This window comes from Vipera berus, assembly GCF_964194415.1.
Source record: "Vipera berus genome assembly, chromosome: Z".
Taxonomy (NCBI): Eukaryota; Metazoa; Chordata; class Lepidosauria; order Squamata; family Viperidae; genus Vipera; species Vipera berus.
Genome location: NC_138205.1, coordinates 28,544,213 through 28,559,236, shown reverse-complemented (window position 1 = coordinate 28,559,236; position 15,024 = coordinate 28,544,213). Strand labels below are relative to the sequence as shown.

Here is a 15,024-nt window from a genome sequence, read left to right as displayed (position 1 = left end):
TATCAAACCTTTAAAACTAGTTTTCCAATCAAAATAAATGGGCTAGAATGAATATATAAGTATTTTGGTAAAAATAATATACAAAACTAGAATTGCTTTTCAAATGCATGTATTAGGCAATATGGTATAATGATTTATCCAAGAAATGATTGATAAATATGTGTTTACATGGAAAAAGAACATGTATCTTCAGTGCTCCACCCAGAGTTGCTTTAGATAATGATATGGACAACATATAAATTTAATAAATAAACATGTATATAAAATAAGAATATTTAGGACTGCATACAACTCAGTATAATAGCACATGATACTACTAGGATGGTCTAAGTAAAGAGTTTGCGACAGACACTTGTGTTTTTGACAGCTGTTGGCGTCCTTCAATGGCACTGTCCCATCTGCCACTCAACACTCCCTCAGCTGGTGCCAAAGCTGCTTGAACAGAGGCACTTTTGACTCCTTTTGGGACCTAGTAGTAGGGCCCTTCCTTTATTATGTGCCATGTTGTCCCCTCCAGCTGTGGTTCTGCACCCCTACAGCCTGCCTGTCTATCCTCCGGCACCCCAATGCTACTCTGGGCTGGTTCAGGTATGATCATTTGTAATTATGTGTACATTTATACATGTGTTTGTGTCTGTTTGTGTGAGATAGAAGAAACATTTCAGTGTCATTGACAAAGCCCAGCTGTGCCTGTCTTGGTGGTCTTGGGACAGCTGATAAAGCTTCCCCCATTGATAAATCTCTCCATTCCTGAGTTATTTTTACAGAATTGTTCAGACAGGCAAAGTCTTCTCCTTATATGGAAAGGGATATTTACAGCTTCTTCAGGAACTAGGAGATCGATCCATTCTGTCCTTTGTACTATGGATTTCCTTTTGTTTGTACACCAGGTAGAACCTGTCCACTGAAAAACCTTAGGAATATAATGGATGGAACCTCTGTTGTACATTTTTTTGTTCTCTACCAGTCTTAAAGTTTAAATGATAATCTTAAAAAGCAAATTTGACTTTGGTGGACAACATAAAAGATTTGATGAGAGAAAAGGGTTACACCCTCAGATTCTACTCTATTTAGAAGTTGACTTTCTTCTAATTTTTCAGTGATGCCACACCATTCATCTTTTAATCAGGCAAAACTGTTAGTGGTTTTGAAATGAAATAGAACAAATACAACCCTATACTTCAATGCATGGAGGGCCATTCCTGATAGTATAAGCATTTAATAATTAATATAGCACAGCCTGTCTTCACTTATGTTACTAGTTTAAATTATGCTCAGCACTGTAGAAGAAAAAAATGGTAGAATGCATGAATAACATGGGTTAGCAAAAAAAACAAAAAAGCCCTAATGATTTTACAATATAGATAAAGCATCCTAAAATCCCTTGCAAGTGTGAAATGATGAAGCTGGGAGATGTGTTGTTTTGATGATATGCTGAGGAACACAGGCATCCAAGCAGATTTGTTTGCTTTTGGACCAGCACTAAATACTTACACAATGAGTACATATTCATCTATTCATTTTCTAGCTTGGGTTGTGCAATACTTTGGACTAGGCTAGGCTAGGCTAAAATTGGATTGGTGTCTAACATATTTTAGGAGAGCCAGTTTGGTATAGTGGTTAAACCACCAAGCTAGAGTTTTAATCCTGCCTTAAGCACAAAGCCAACTGATGAGCTTGGGCCAGTCATTCTGTCTGAACCCTAGGAAGGAGGACATATCTGAAATCTTACTAAGAAAGCTGCAGAGACTAGTCCAGGAAGTTGCCATGAGTCAACACTGACTTGAAGGCATTAAAAAATGTTTAAGGAACCCAGTGATTCTCATGGTATAGCGTATGAACCAAGCCATCATATAAAACTCATAATATGATTTATGTGTTTGGATAAAGTATGGCATGTAAACAGAGCAATTGCATTTTGTTAATTTGGACCCTGCGGGATTCATTTTTGTGAGCCAAGTGCACACCAATATATGATAATCAACAACCTATTGAATGAGATGCTTTTGAAATAATTTAGAATTCTGGCAACCCTTTGTTAAAAATGTGTATCAATTATGCATTAAGGCTGCAGGAATTATTTTATTTTTGGGTGGAAAACCCACATATTTTGTTCTAATCTTTATCACGGGGAGACAGTTGTGTCTCACTAAATAATAAGAGGAATCTTAAACACTGCAAAGTCACTGATTAAAATGCAACAAGAAAACATAAGAAAGATAATAACAAAAGCAGAACAATAATGCCTGCCAAGAACCAATGTTCATAACAAACCAAGGTAGACCCCAGAGATAATATAAAATGTTTTGTGAACTCAGGCAGAAATTTGAATCTAATAATATAATTAAAATTATAAATGATTTGTTACTTGTGTTGAGAGGATTACATTGTATAGTTCAATTGTGCCTGAACACTTACTGCTTAAAAATGTACAGTGCAGAAATAGATAACCTTATGCTCTTCAGCATTGAATTGGCTTCAACCAGCATGTCGAATAACGAGGCGCTGTGGATATTATAGTCCAGACATCTTGTAAGCATCATCTTGCTTATTCCTACTTTAAACAGTTGTGAATTATCAGCTTTCTTTGTTCTTGTAATTCAAAAGAGAAGCACCACTGAGATTTTATTTTTGCTTCTTTCATCACAGTATTACTAATAGTATTAACAGTGAAAACATCTGACAAAGCAGAATATTTTTGAAAGCTTTCCAAAATGGGTCTGCCCTACGTTAGACAGAATAAGGCAGGTATTATCCATGCTCACCTGGTTATTTTCTTAAACTCCTGAACTTTCCTCTTTGTTGGAAGCACATATGGCATTGATCTGCAATTTTTAAAAATTGTAGAGGTGTACCTAGTAGTGATGTCCTAAAAGGCACCCTCTCTACTGAGACATTGCTAATTATTATGTGTGGCATTAGCAATACGTAGCCCAGCTTATTCATTTGAAAGTGTAGGCTCATTCCTGGGCAAGACTCTGTTCTTAAAATTACATCTAATGAGCCAACAATGACCATTCCTGAGCTAATTGAATTTGGCAGTTCTCCACACCTCAGAAGTATCATAATTTAATTAATGCAATGTGCTGTATGTGGAGCCATACTTGAAAATTGTTCAGAAACCTCAGATGATGCAATATGAAGACGCTAAAATGAGGACATTGGTTACTAATCAGTGCAATTAAATCTGAGTCATATAATATCCATATTTAATTACAGGCACAGTTCAAGATAATCTTTCAATCCTTAAAGGTTAGGGCCTGGTTGTCTGAAGAACTGTCTATCCTTTTATAAGTTTACTTGAACATTAAGATCTGCAGGAAAATCCACTGCAGGGATGACCTGTGTTTCTGAACCTTAGCAATCATTAAGAAGAGCCTTCTTTCACATGGCTCTGTTCTGGGCCCAGTGCTCTTCAATATCTTCATTAATGATTTGGATGAGGGGATAGATGGGGAACTCATCAAATTTGCAGACGACACCAAGCTGGCAGGAATAGCCAATACTCCAGAAGATAGGCTTAAGATACAGAAGGATCTGGACAGACTCGAACACTGGGCACTATCTAACAAAATGAAATTCAATGGTGAAAAAAGTAAGGTTCTACATTTAGGCAGGAAAAATCAAATGCATAGGTATAGTATAGGTGGTACCTTGCTCAATAGTAGTAACTGTGAGAGGGATCTCGGAGTCTTAGTAGACAATCACTTCAATATGAGCCAGCAGTGTGCTGCAGCTGCCAAAAAAGCCAACACAGTGCTAGGCTGCATTAACAGAGGGATAGAATCAAGATCAAGTGAAGTACTAATACCACTTTACAATGCTTTGGTAAGGCCACACCTGGAATACTGCATCCAGTTTTGGTCACCACGATGTAAAAAAGATGTTGAGACTCTAGAAAGGGTACAGAGAAGAGCAACCAAGATGATTAGGGGGCTGGAGGCTAAAACATATAGGGAACGGTTGCTGGAATTGGGTATGTGTAGTTTAATGAAGAGAAGGGTGAGGGGTGACATGATAGCAGTGTTCCAATATCTCAGGGGCTACCACAAAGAAGAGGGAGTCAAGTTATTCTCCAAAGCACCGGAAAGCAGGACAAGAAGCAACGGATGGAAACTAGTCAAGGAGAGAAGCAACCTAGAACTAAGGAGAAACTTCCTGACAGTTAGAACAATTAACCAGTGGAACAACCTGCCTCCAGAGGTGGTGAATGCTCCAACACTGGAGGTTTTTAAGAAGAGACTGGACAGCCATTTGCCTGAAATGGTATAGGGTTTCCTGCCGGAGCAGGGGGTTGGACTAGATGACCTCCAAGGTCCCTTCCAACTTTATATATTATTATTATTATTATTATTATTATTATTATTATTATTATTATTATTATTATTATTATTATTATTATTATTATAAACTATGGAATGCCTTCTTCTCTAGGCTCTCCTGCTAGCCTCATAAAAATGACTTTACTAATCCATTTTTGAGGGATGATGATTTTATCTTCAGCTCATTCTTGGCCTAGACCAGGGGTAGGCAACCATGGCTCTTTTATGACTCGTGGACTTCAACTCCCAGAATTCCTGAGCCACCATGGCTCAGCTTGGAAACTCCCTTTCCCCTCAACATGGCTGGCTCAGGAATTCTGGGAGTTGAAGTCCATGAGTCATAAAAGAGCCAAGGTTGCCTACCCCTGGACTAGACCTACCTTTAGTTTCAAGTTGAAAGGGATGTTTTCCTCCTTCTCCCAATACAAAGCTTCCTGTACAGGCAATTTATTATGCTTTGGGAATAAACTGGGATGTGATGGTCTCAGAATGGAATTTGTTCTAGAAACATTTTCTTCTTATTTGATTGCTGGCTGCTGCCAGCTTTGGTGATTTTTTATTTTCTCTACAAGAAGAGTGAATATACAAAAGAATATTAAACTGCCAGGAGAGTAATAGGCCCGACAGGATTCCTGCTATTTGAGATGTGTGTATGTATGTGCTAAGCTTGTAAGCCGCCCTGAGTCTTCGGAGAAGGGCGGGATATAAATGGAATTAAAATAAAAAATAAAAATAAAAAATGTGCTGGAGAGATCATATAGGAAAGTAGTTGATCTACACACACACACACACACACACACACACACACACACACACACACACACAAACACGGAATAGAAAAAGCTCTTTTCTTGACCAAAACATTTTGAGAATGAAATTAGTTTCCTGAAGGAGATAGAAAAATCCAGAGGCACAATTGCATTGAGAGTTTTCTGGGTCAAGCTTCACATTTTTGTATTTTAAATCAATTCTTCCCATTACTCAGAAAAACCTTGGTAGTGATGGGCTATTTGACATGGGTGTATTGATTTTTTGTTTTTCTGAGAAGACTTATCAATCTCCTGGGAGAAGCAGCCACTATAAATAATTAAAAATAAAGTCAAATAATAAAAAGGAATGGTTGAACCCCCCAGTGTATTTGGTGGTTGATTTTTCAACCAGTAGGTGACACTGAGTGTAAGAGGACTCTGTATTAAATTATGAAAGTGCAACAAAACTCTCCCTTCTTATTGTTGAGATGCAGTAAAGTTGGGGGGAGCTCAATTTCAATTTATGTTAATATACTTTTGTCCTGAGTCAAATATGCATCAATTGTCTTATTTTTATGTTTTGTTCTTAAAACATATATTGTGATTCCTGGAGTTATTTTTCTAACAACCAAAAAAAAGCAGGATATGCGTTAAATAAAAAAATAAATCCACTTGAAATTTGACATAGACTGCTGTCAAGATGGACCTGCTGTTGCTACCACACTGGTTATAAATTTAAAAGACGTTTGTTTATTTTCAAAACCTCTAAAAAAGATAGAGGCAAAGGTAGTTTAAGAGATTGCAAATAATGTTTGTCCTTGGAGCAATGGCAAATTTGAAATGGATACACAGCAGGTGCTGGTCATGGCCTATAACATGCTTCCTCTACTTGATGCCCTCCAAATGTATTGCACTTCAATATCACAGTCAGCTTGCTGGTCTACATTTTCTTGTGTTGTCTAGTACAAAAGAGACATTAAGCTTCTTGAAAAGATCTTCATCTTGAACAGATTATTGCCAATGACTGGGCACTTGCTTAGAATCATATCAGAAGGAAGGAAGTAAATTTATATATGGGAAAGTCACAGATTTACCAACCACGTGCCTGAAAGCATGCTGAAAAGCTTGTGTCTTAATATTAACATCATTCAAAGCAAAGCAAACACTGAGCATTAACAATAAACATTATTTTTTTAAGTTTGCAAGATATTGGAAAATCTCTTCCTAGACAAAAAGGGAACTAAATTTGTCCTATATAAAGCATCCTGCTATGCAAGGAAAAGACATCGAGAGCATTTTCCCAGTCCATAATAGTGCAACAACAGATTTTATGATATGGTATTATTCCAAACATTAGAGCTTTGTGAAGTGGGATTGCATAGTGCTTATGACTGGTATTCTGCAAAAGATTCCAAAAGAGAAGTCCACTTAACAACTCTTACTCCAGTTTCCTGCCAAATGCCCCTCATCAAACTTTCCCCCAAACCTCCAGAAGATTCCTTGATATAGGTTTTATTTACAAGTGTGTTTGCCTTCCTGAACCCCTGCCCTTTTGAGCAGTGAGTGACAAGAAAGTGCCATAGTCAAATAGAGCTATTTATAAATGCTGAAAGTGGAGCCAACTATGATAAGAAAGAGTGTTGGAGGGCTGGTTTTCAAACTACCTGGTGATACTGTTTGCAAGAGAGATTTTGTCTTGATGGAGTGAGAGAAAGTACATCAGTCTCTGAACAAGTGATGGCTGGCAAATGTCATCCATATCTATATTCTCCCTTGTTTTCCCATGGGATGGATAAAGACATTTTTAGAAAACAGGTGGTACAAAGTACTCCTCCTATCACACTAAGCTTCTCTTCAGTTTCTGTCTGTGTGTGAGTTTCTTGATTACACATAAACACACACACAGAGACATACATTTAATTATAAGCAGATCACATTGCTAACTCCAAAATGAAGGTGGATTTAGACAGAAGACTTTAGTGAAACTGTTTTTGTGGATAAGATACCTGGTAGGTGGGCAGTAGTCTTCCAAAACACAATTCCTGCTCAGATTGCGGCCCAGTTGCGGCCCTATCTGGACCGAGATGCCCTACGCACAGTCACTCATGAGCTTGTGACCTCCCGGTTAGACTACTGCAATGCTCTCTACATGGGGCTGCCCTTGAGGACCACTTGGAGGCTTCAGCTGGTACAGAATGCAGCTGCGCGAGTAGTAATGGGAGTTTCCCGATACTCTCATGTAACACCTCTTCTCCGTGAGCTGCATTGGCTTCCAGTTGCCCTCCGGGTGAGATTCAAGGTGCTGGTGATGACCTATAAAGCCCTAAATGGCATGGGTCCGGATTACCTTAGGGAGCACCTGCTGCCAGCATCAGCTTCCCATCGTCCTGTGCGCACCCACAGGGAGGGCCTCCTTAGGGTTCCGCCGGTTATAGATTGCCGGCGGGTGATTCCCAGGGGGAGGGCGTTCTCTGTGGGTGCGCCCACCCTTTGGAACGAACTGCCGATGGAACTTCGGACTGCCCCCAACCTTCGCTCGTTTTGCCGGGACTTAAAAACTTGGTTGTTTGAATTGTCTGGCCTGGACTGAGGGATTTTAAATTAAATTAAATTAAATTAAATTAAACTAAATTAATTTTAAATTTCAATTTTAATGTTATCTTAATTTTGTGGGCTTGTATTAATTTAATTGTATTTTATTCTCTCTTTTTGTATTGTTTTTAACTTGCCCTGTGAACCACCCTGAGTCCTTCGGGAATAGGGCGGTATATAAATTCAATAAATAAATAAATAAATAAAAATAAGTACACAGCAACTGGTATACATAGTATCTGCTTTGTTTATAGTATGGTTTACAGTTTGCAACTCTGGCAAGAAAGAAACACATGTTTTGAACAACCAACAGCTCTGCAGTTGGCTACTTCAGCTGCTAAGCATTTGCTTTTTAATCCAATAGACTGTCGATCATCATGATTTCAAACAATCTTTCATTTATTCCTGAGGATTTAAGGTAATTTTTCTCTTTTAATAAATCAAAACCTCCTTAATCACTATTTCTTTGAAGAAAGCTGAGACTTCCATGATCCTGCTGTCCCCACTTAACATTTGGTCCAAGCTGTAGTCAATTTCACAACTAGAGCTTATAAAATCAGCTTATAAAACAAAGGATTCTCTCAAATCTTGAAGCCATGATTTTCTCTGCCAATTTAAGTAGAAGAATCTTCCCCTAGCAGTGATCTGCTTCTAATGCTGCACAATATGTAGAATGCTTAATTACACAAAAGTCCCCATCATGAAAGCATCTAGGGAACACAGTTTTAAGGGACAATAGCATGCAGACAGGTTTGGATGTATACTGTGTGTTCTGTGCTTGAAACAATTGTCACACTGACAGAGTAAAACACTCATGTAGACAGCTGTTTCTAGAGTTTATGGACTGAGTTTCCATATGCTTATTCAGACACAAGAGAAATGCGAACTAAAAATGCTTACATTGCTCTTCCATTTTTTTCCACAGTAAGACTATGATTTAGTGAGCAATCCCTGGACATTTGCAATGTGCTGCTATTATTTAAAAATCTCCCTAAAACAAATGAGACTGAAGCTTAAAAAAGGAAAGAAAAGAAAAGCGATACTAGTTGATCTTTTGCTGAAACTTACTTTCAGCTTCAACTATTCATCACTTCTAAATTAAGAATGTTGATTATATTGAATATTAATCAGTTGCTTTGACAAAATCTTTGTACGTCTCTTGGCCAGTTTGAATTTTATGTCAGAATTTCTGTTTCATAGCATTTGTTACTTTCTGTAGACTTAAAAACATTATTACATATTAACAGAGAGTAAAACTGAAGTCATCTCTTTCTCAAGCAGGGACATCTGCAGGAAAGGTTAAGAAAAGACAAGATGGCAGTTGCAACTATGCAATGGAAGCCCCACCCCTTTTGTGATGCATGCATCTTGATTTTGCTTATTCACCCATTGTCGACAACATAAGTTATGGATTTTCTGAGACACTCTTTTGCACTAGTTACATTCCTATTCTGCTCAGTATGGCATTAGGTGAATGAAATTGTAAAGTATTTGTCCGGATAGAAAACTATCAAAGTTGTGCTTGCAAATTGATATGTTTTCATATCATGCTTCTTTTTTTCCCTTTTTTTTGAGGGGAGAGGAATATATTAGTTTTAACTCTTGTTCAACTGGGAATGAACGTAAATTCTGGCTAACATAGGTCAAAGGACAAATCTGGAAACAAAGTGTGCTCTTGTGCTTCTGCAGTTACAGAAATAGATGAAGACTGGTGTGGAGGTGGAAAGTGGGTACTTCTAAGAGAGATATTATAAAGTGGTCCTACTAAGCAGGCATGTGAGTCATTTAGTAGCAACTTACTGGTTTACTACTCTAAAACAACTTTCAGCTTATGTTGTTTCATTTGCAAGTATTTTTCTAAAAAGTAAAATAAAATAAAAGCAGCATCAAGGCAGGGGCAGGAAATCAAAGCAAGATGGTCAAATCAACTCTGTGTCCAAACCCTTCCCATTTTGTATGTGCATATTTATATGCCCATTTCTTTTTGTTTTGGCCCAATTTGAACACTATGGAATAAAACCTGGATTTAACACTGGACTATTTCTGTAAAACAATTCTTTGATCCTATGAAATTATCATATTCAAAAAATTAACAATCTCTACTTGTTATTAATACAAAAAAAATGCACTTTCTTTCAAACAATATCAATGATTGAGCTCATACAATATTTAAACTAAAGTTTACCTATGATTTGTTCACTTAATGAGACTTGGCTAGATTTGCAGTGTCATACATGATGCTTTATCATAAATATTGACTTATAAATCTTAATGTCTGGTTTCACACATCACAGTAAGTTATATGACCCCATTACAAGTTTACACTTTGAGGCCTCTATCTTTGATTCTGGAGACCAAGTTAATACATACCTAATTACCTATGAACCAAGTGAAAATGGATCCTATTTACAGAGAGGAGTTTTTTGGGGTGTGTGTGGAAAAATAATGAGTATCATCTGAGTTACTGTTCTATTAGTCTGAGTTTTATCTACTGTTTTATTGTTGTATGCTGTGTAGAATCTGTGGTTTACAGCAGTATATTGAATGAATGAATGAATAAATAAATATTAGTAAAGTTTACACAACCTGCTAAAACATCAGTTGTGCTTTGCTGAACATAGTGACAGAGCTCATAAATAACTCTTTCTGCATCTGTTTAATGAAATCTGATTTGATCTTATTTTTGTAAACTCGTACATGCAACCATATGTGTTTGTACTCATCGTTGTACTGGTCTGGGTCTTCAGGGAACAGGTGAGATTTCACAAATGGAATAATTCTTTGAAGGGGTAAGGGGACAAAAACTGTTACCCATAAGTCCTATTCTCATAATGCACTTAAGTAAGTTAGGGAGGGGAGGTTAGTAACTTGTAAAATAAAAAACAGGAAAAATAAATCAACTCAGTCAATTAAATATGATGAGGTTAAATTTAACCCCTAATCAAGATTGCAAATGTTAAATAGCGGGTTCTTTGACTCAGGAATGAAGACACGAAATGGAGTACAGGGTAACTCATCATTTATTTCATGCTGTGACTGTACTGGAGCAAATGGCTGCAACCAGCCACAATATATAGTCTAGCCCCTAGGCGGCAGCCAATAGGTTTGAATCAACCATTGCCGCCTGGAGATAGCCAATTGCAGCACAGGAGACTTGTAGTCTGGGTTGCTGGAGAGCCGTTAGCTGCTCCAACAACCCACGTGGTATTCCCTCAAAAAGCCTAGTACATAACAGTAAAGATTTGGGCAAAATTAAAATCTTTATTCCTGCCATCTATTTTTCTTATAAGAGGACATTTCCTCTTAGCATTCAATTATGTCAACCCAGGACACATTTACTAATTATAAAAAACAACTAGACTTTTAATTTCTTCATATTCTTCTGATATCTTCTTGTATCTATCTTTCCAATCTGTTTCTATTTTTGACAAAAAAATCTGTAGGAAGTAGACTCTGAAAAATCATATTCAATATGGTACAGCAATTTTTAATTAGTTTTTTTTCATCAGTCCTCTTCAAGCATCAGTCTTTATAGAAGAGGGGTAAAATCCACTTGGTAGCCACAGCCTGAAATTCAGGCTTTATGTGGTTGCATGTATTAATGGCAATGTGAGTTGTTGAAATTGTTGGAGCACTGATCAAGGTGAACCTCAGCATCAATATGTGGTTAAAATGCTGGATGCTTTGTGAGATGACCATATAATACTGAAAACAAATGGAATTTTTAATGATCAAAGTGCTACAATCTGCACCCTTACTTAAAATTATTCATTTAAGCCATGAGTATACAAGCTATTTCCCTCTACAGGTAATCCTCAATTTATGACCAAATGAATAACGATCATTCAAAGCTGTAACAGACCCCTGAAAAACTACTTATGACCCAGTTTCAAAGATTTGATATCATTATCACTCTGTGATCACATGACATGCAGAAACTGAATGTCACATGACCTGAGTGCTGCCAACAACCATAAATAAGGGCCAGTTGATGAGCACCAAAAAAATGAAAAAAAATTGATGCTCATCAACTGGCCCTTATTTATGGTTCGTTGCAGCACCCCAAAGTCATGTGTCATTGTTTCTGAAAAAAACAGCCCACAGCTAACAATGGGTTTGCTTAAAGCCAGGGCTTTTTTTCTCATAGAGCGCTCAGAACGGCGTTCCAGAACCTTTTTTTTTTTGCAAAAAAACAAACGAACAAACAACCCAGCTCCCTTATTGGTTTTCCTAAGCCTATTGCAGGGCTAGCAATCTTGGCTCTTTTTTATTACTCGTGGACTTCAACTCCCAGAAATCCTGGGACAGCCATGCTGAGCGGAAAGGGAGAGGTTTCCAAGCTGAGCCATGCTGGCTCAGGAATTCTGGGAGTTGAAGTCCTTGAGTTATAAAAGAGCCTGCACTAGAGGAGGACATTAAAATTATTTACAGGATTACTTCTTTTGGAACTAAACTTTTAGAATCTAAAACAGCTAATTCAGAAAAGCCAACAGGAAAGAAACTCACACTTTTCATCTGCTTCTGTCTTTTGGAAGGTAAAATTAGATAACAAAATAATCTATTTCTTATGTTAACATCTTTGCAATGAAATCAAAGGTAACAGGAAAGAAATACTGTTTGGACTGTTGTGTGTTTTGAAAAATAGATTATTTAGAATCTAGTTATGTTGCACTTCAGTCTTTAAATAATTAACCTAGTATATACATAACAATATATGATGTTTTCTCTGGTGAGCTTAACATCAATAACAACATTTATTAAAAAGGCTAAAATAATTTCTGGGGGTATTATCTGTATAGTAAAATTTTGGACAAGCAGTGATCATGTTACATATGTGCATAAGCGTAGTCAGTAGCATATGCCTTTTTAAAAATACCAAACATGCAAAGAAACAAAAATAAGTCCAAAATATCTGTATTACATCCAGAAATGCCAACTTTGCAACCAATATTTCTCATCCATAACTATGGCACTCTAAGGATACATGCAAATGTTTCTCGGGGATCAGTAACGCAACAGGCATTGCTTTTTCCTTCCAGTAACATATACCTAAAACCAGTTTATTGCATTTGGCAATTGTACTAAAAAAATCTCATTCATTTAATTTGAAATCAAGTGAAAAATTGATTTAAATTATTTTATTAAAACAAATTAATGGCAATTCTTTTATTTTTTTATTTTTATTTTATTTTAATTCCATTTATATCCCACCCTTCTCCGAAGACTCAGGGCGGCTTACAAGCTTAGCAGTAGCAGTAAAAAGTTTATAAAAAGTTGCCTCAAACAAAATGAGTTTGACATGCCTGCTCTAGATAGTTGAATGCTCCAAAATGAATTCTAGACCAGGCCTGTACATGCAGCCTACCAAGCACCCTTGGACAGAGCACAGACTTTTTTTTTAAAGTAATAAAATCACTACCACTGCCCTGAAAGTCATGTTGCCTAGTGCCTCCATGGCTTACCATGACCACAAGCTCCAACACTGTAGATGCTCCTCTAGTCACCAAATCATTGATTAGCCCACCAGCATTCCTTTGCAGACCACAAAGATTTTTAATTTATCAGTGTGGGCCTTTCCTTTCTACAAGAGAAGAAGAAGAAGAAGAAGAAGAAGAAGAAGAAGAAGAAGAAGAAGAAGAAGAAGAAGAAGAAGAAGAAGAAGAAGAAGAAGAAGAAGAAGAAGTAGTAGTAGTAGTTGGAAGGGACCTTGGAGGTCATCTAGTCCAACCCCCTGGCCAGTCTCTTCTTAAAAACTTCCAGTGTTGGAGCATTCACCACTTCTGGAGGCAGGTTGTTCCACTGGTTAGTTGTTCTAACTGTCAGGAAATTTCTCCTTAGTTCTAGGTTGCCTCTCTCCTTGACTACTTTCCATCTGTTGCTTCTTGTCCTGCTTTCAGGTGCTTTGGAGAATAGCTTGACTCCCTCTTCTTTGTGGCAGCCTCTGAGATATTGGAACATTAGTACTTCAAGTGATCTTGATTCTGTCCCTCTGTTAATGCAGCCTAGCACTGTGTTGGCTTTTTTGGCAGCTGCAGCACACTGCTGGCTCATATTTAAGTGATTGTCCACTAGGATCCAAGATCTCTCTCACAGTTACTACTATTGAGCAAGGTACCACCTATACTATACCTGTGCATTTGATTTTTCCTGCCTAAATGTAGAACCTTACTTTTTTCACAATTGAATTTCATTTTGTTAGATAGTGCCCAGTGTTCGAGTCTGTCCAGATCCTCCTGCATCTTAAGCCTATCTTCTGGAGTATTGGCTATTCCTGCCAGCTTGGTGTTGTCTGCAAATTTGATGAGTTCCCTATCTATCCCCTCATCCAAATCGTTGATGAAGATGTTGAAGAGCTGCACAGACCTCTTCTAGATTTTCCTCTTGCCTTTCCAAGTTAACTCCTTGGTCTGTCATTGAGCAAGAATTGACTTTGTAGGGAAGCATATTATCATTTGATTTATATTTAACATATGTTCTACCTTTATTTACCAATTATATAATATTTGTATGCAATCCACATGGCGAGGTTTGGGGAAACTTACAACAGAAAAAATATATTTTTAAAATTATAAGATCAAAACATCGCCTGGCCCGCACCGCCTCCGCTGCCCGCATTGCACAGCCCCGCCATATAGAGTGGGCTCTGCTGCTCCCATAGCACCAGCCGCGCCGGCCCCGGCCCCAGGGAGGGGAGCCCGCCACCAACACCCTTCGTACCTGTAACTGCAGCAGCACCGCCCCCCCACCCTCCCTCCTGTGCCGCCAAGATGAGAGTTCCGGCACTTTTTTTTTTTTTTTAGAAAAAAAGCACTGCTTAAAGCCCACAGTGTTCACTTAACAACACGACCAAAACGATCCAAAAATTGGATCTGGTCATAGGTTGACCCATTTTACTGTAATTGCAAGATTCAGTTATGTTGGGATCTGTTGACCAAAACATTCAGCAATTACTGGATTAACTACTCTGGCCTTGAAAAGAAGTCTTGAGCAAAACAAACTTGCTTGCTTTTGTTTGAGGCATCAATTCAAGTCCTAAAAATATCTCCCAGTTTTGCATTTTCCCAAATCTGGCTCCCATTAATCCCCACGCCTGCCTTTGGGCAGGTGGGACAGGTGCTAAGCCACCGCAGGACAAATTGCAAATTCCAAGAAAAATCTGCAGCTGTCGGCGGCCGCCTTTATCAGATCTGGTTTTTTTAAAAAAAGAACTTTTCATTACCCCTCCCCCGCCGCTTTTCTTCAAACAGCTGAAAAGACAAAGCCGGCACAGCAGCTCCAAAGAAGAGCAGAGAGAGTGTGGGCGGGAGAACTGATAAGAGAGCAGCCAATCCGAGAACCCGTACGCGCCGAGGTTCATGCTC

At 38.0% G+C, this 15,024-nt stretch overlaps 1 protein-coding gene across 1 annotated transcript in view; it reads left to right on the top strand.

Annotated features, from left to right (window-relative positions):
• Window positions 1-482: 482 nt before the first annotated feature.
• The window catches only part of LOC308678247 (RNA binding protein fox-1 homolog 1-like), a 44,229-nt gene continuing 29,687 nt past the window's right edge, over window positions 483-15,024 (top strand). The window contains exon 1 of the mRNA XM_081345312.1: window positions 483-588. Coding sequence (XP_081201438.1) covers window positions 502-588 — 87 coding nt within the window. The 5' untranslated portion in view covers window positions 483-501. The remainder of the gene's footprint in view (window positions 589-15,024) is intronic.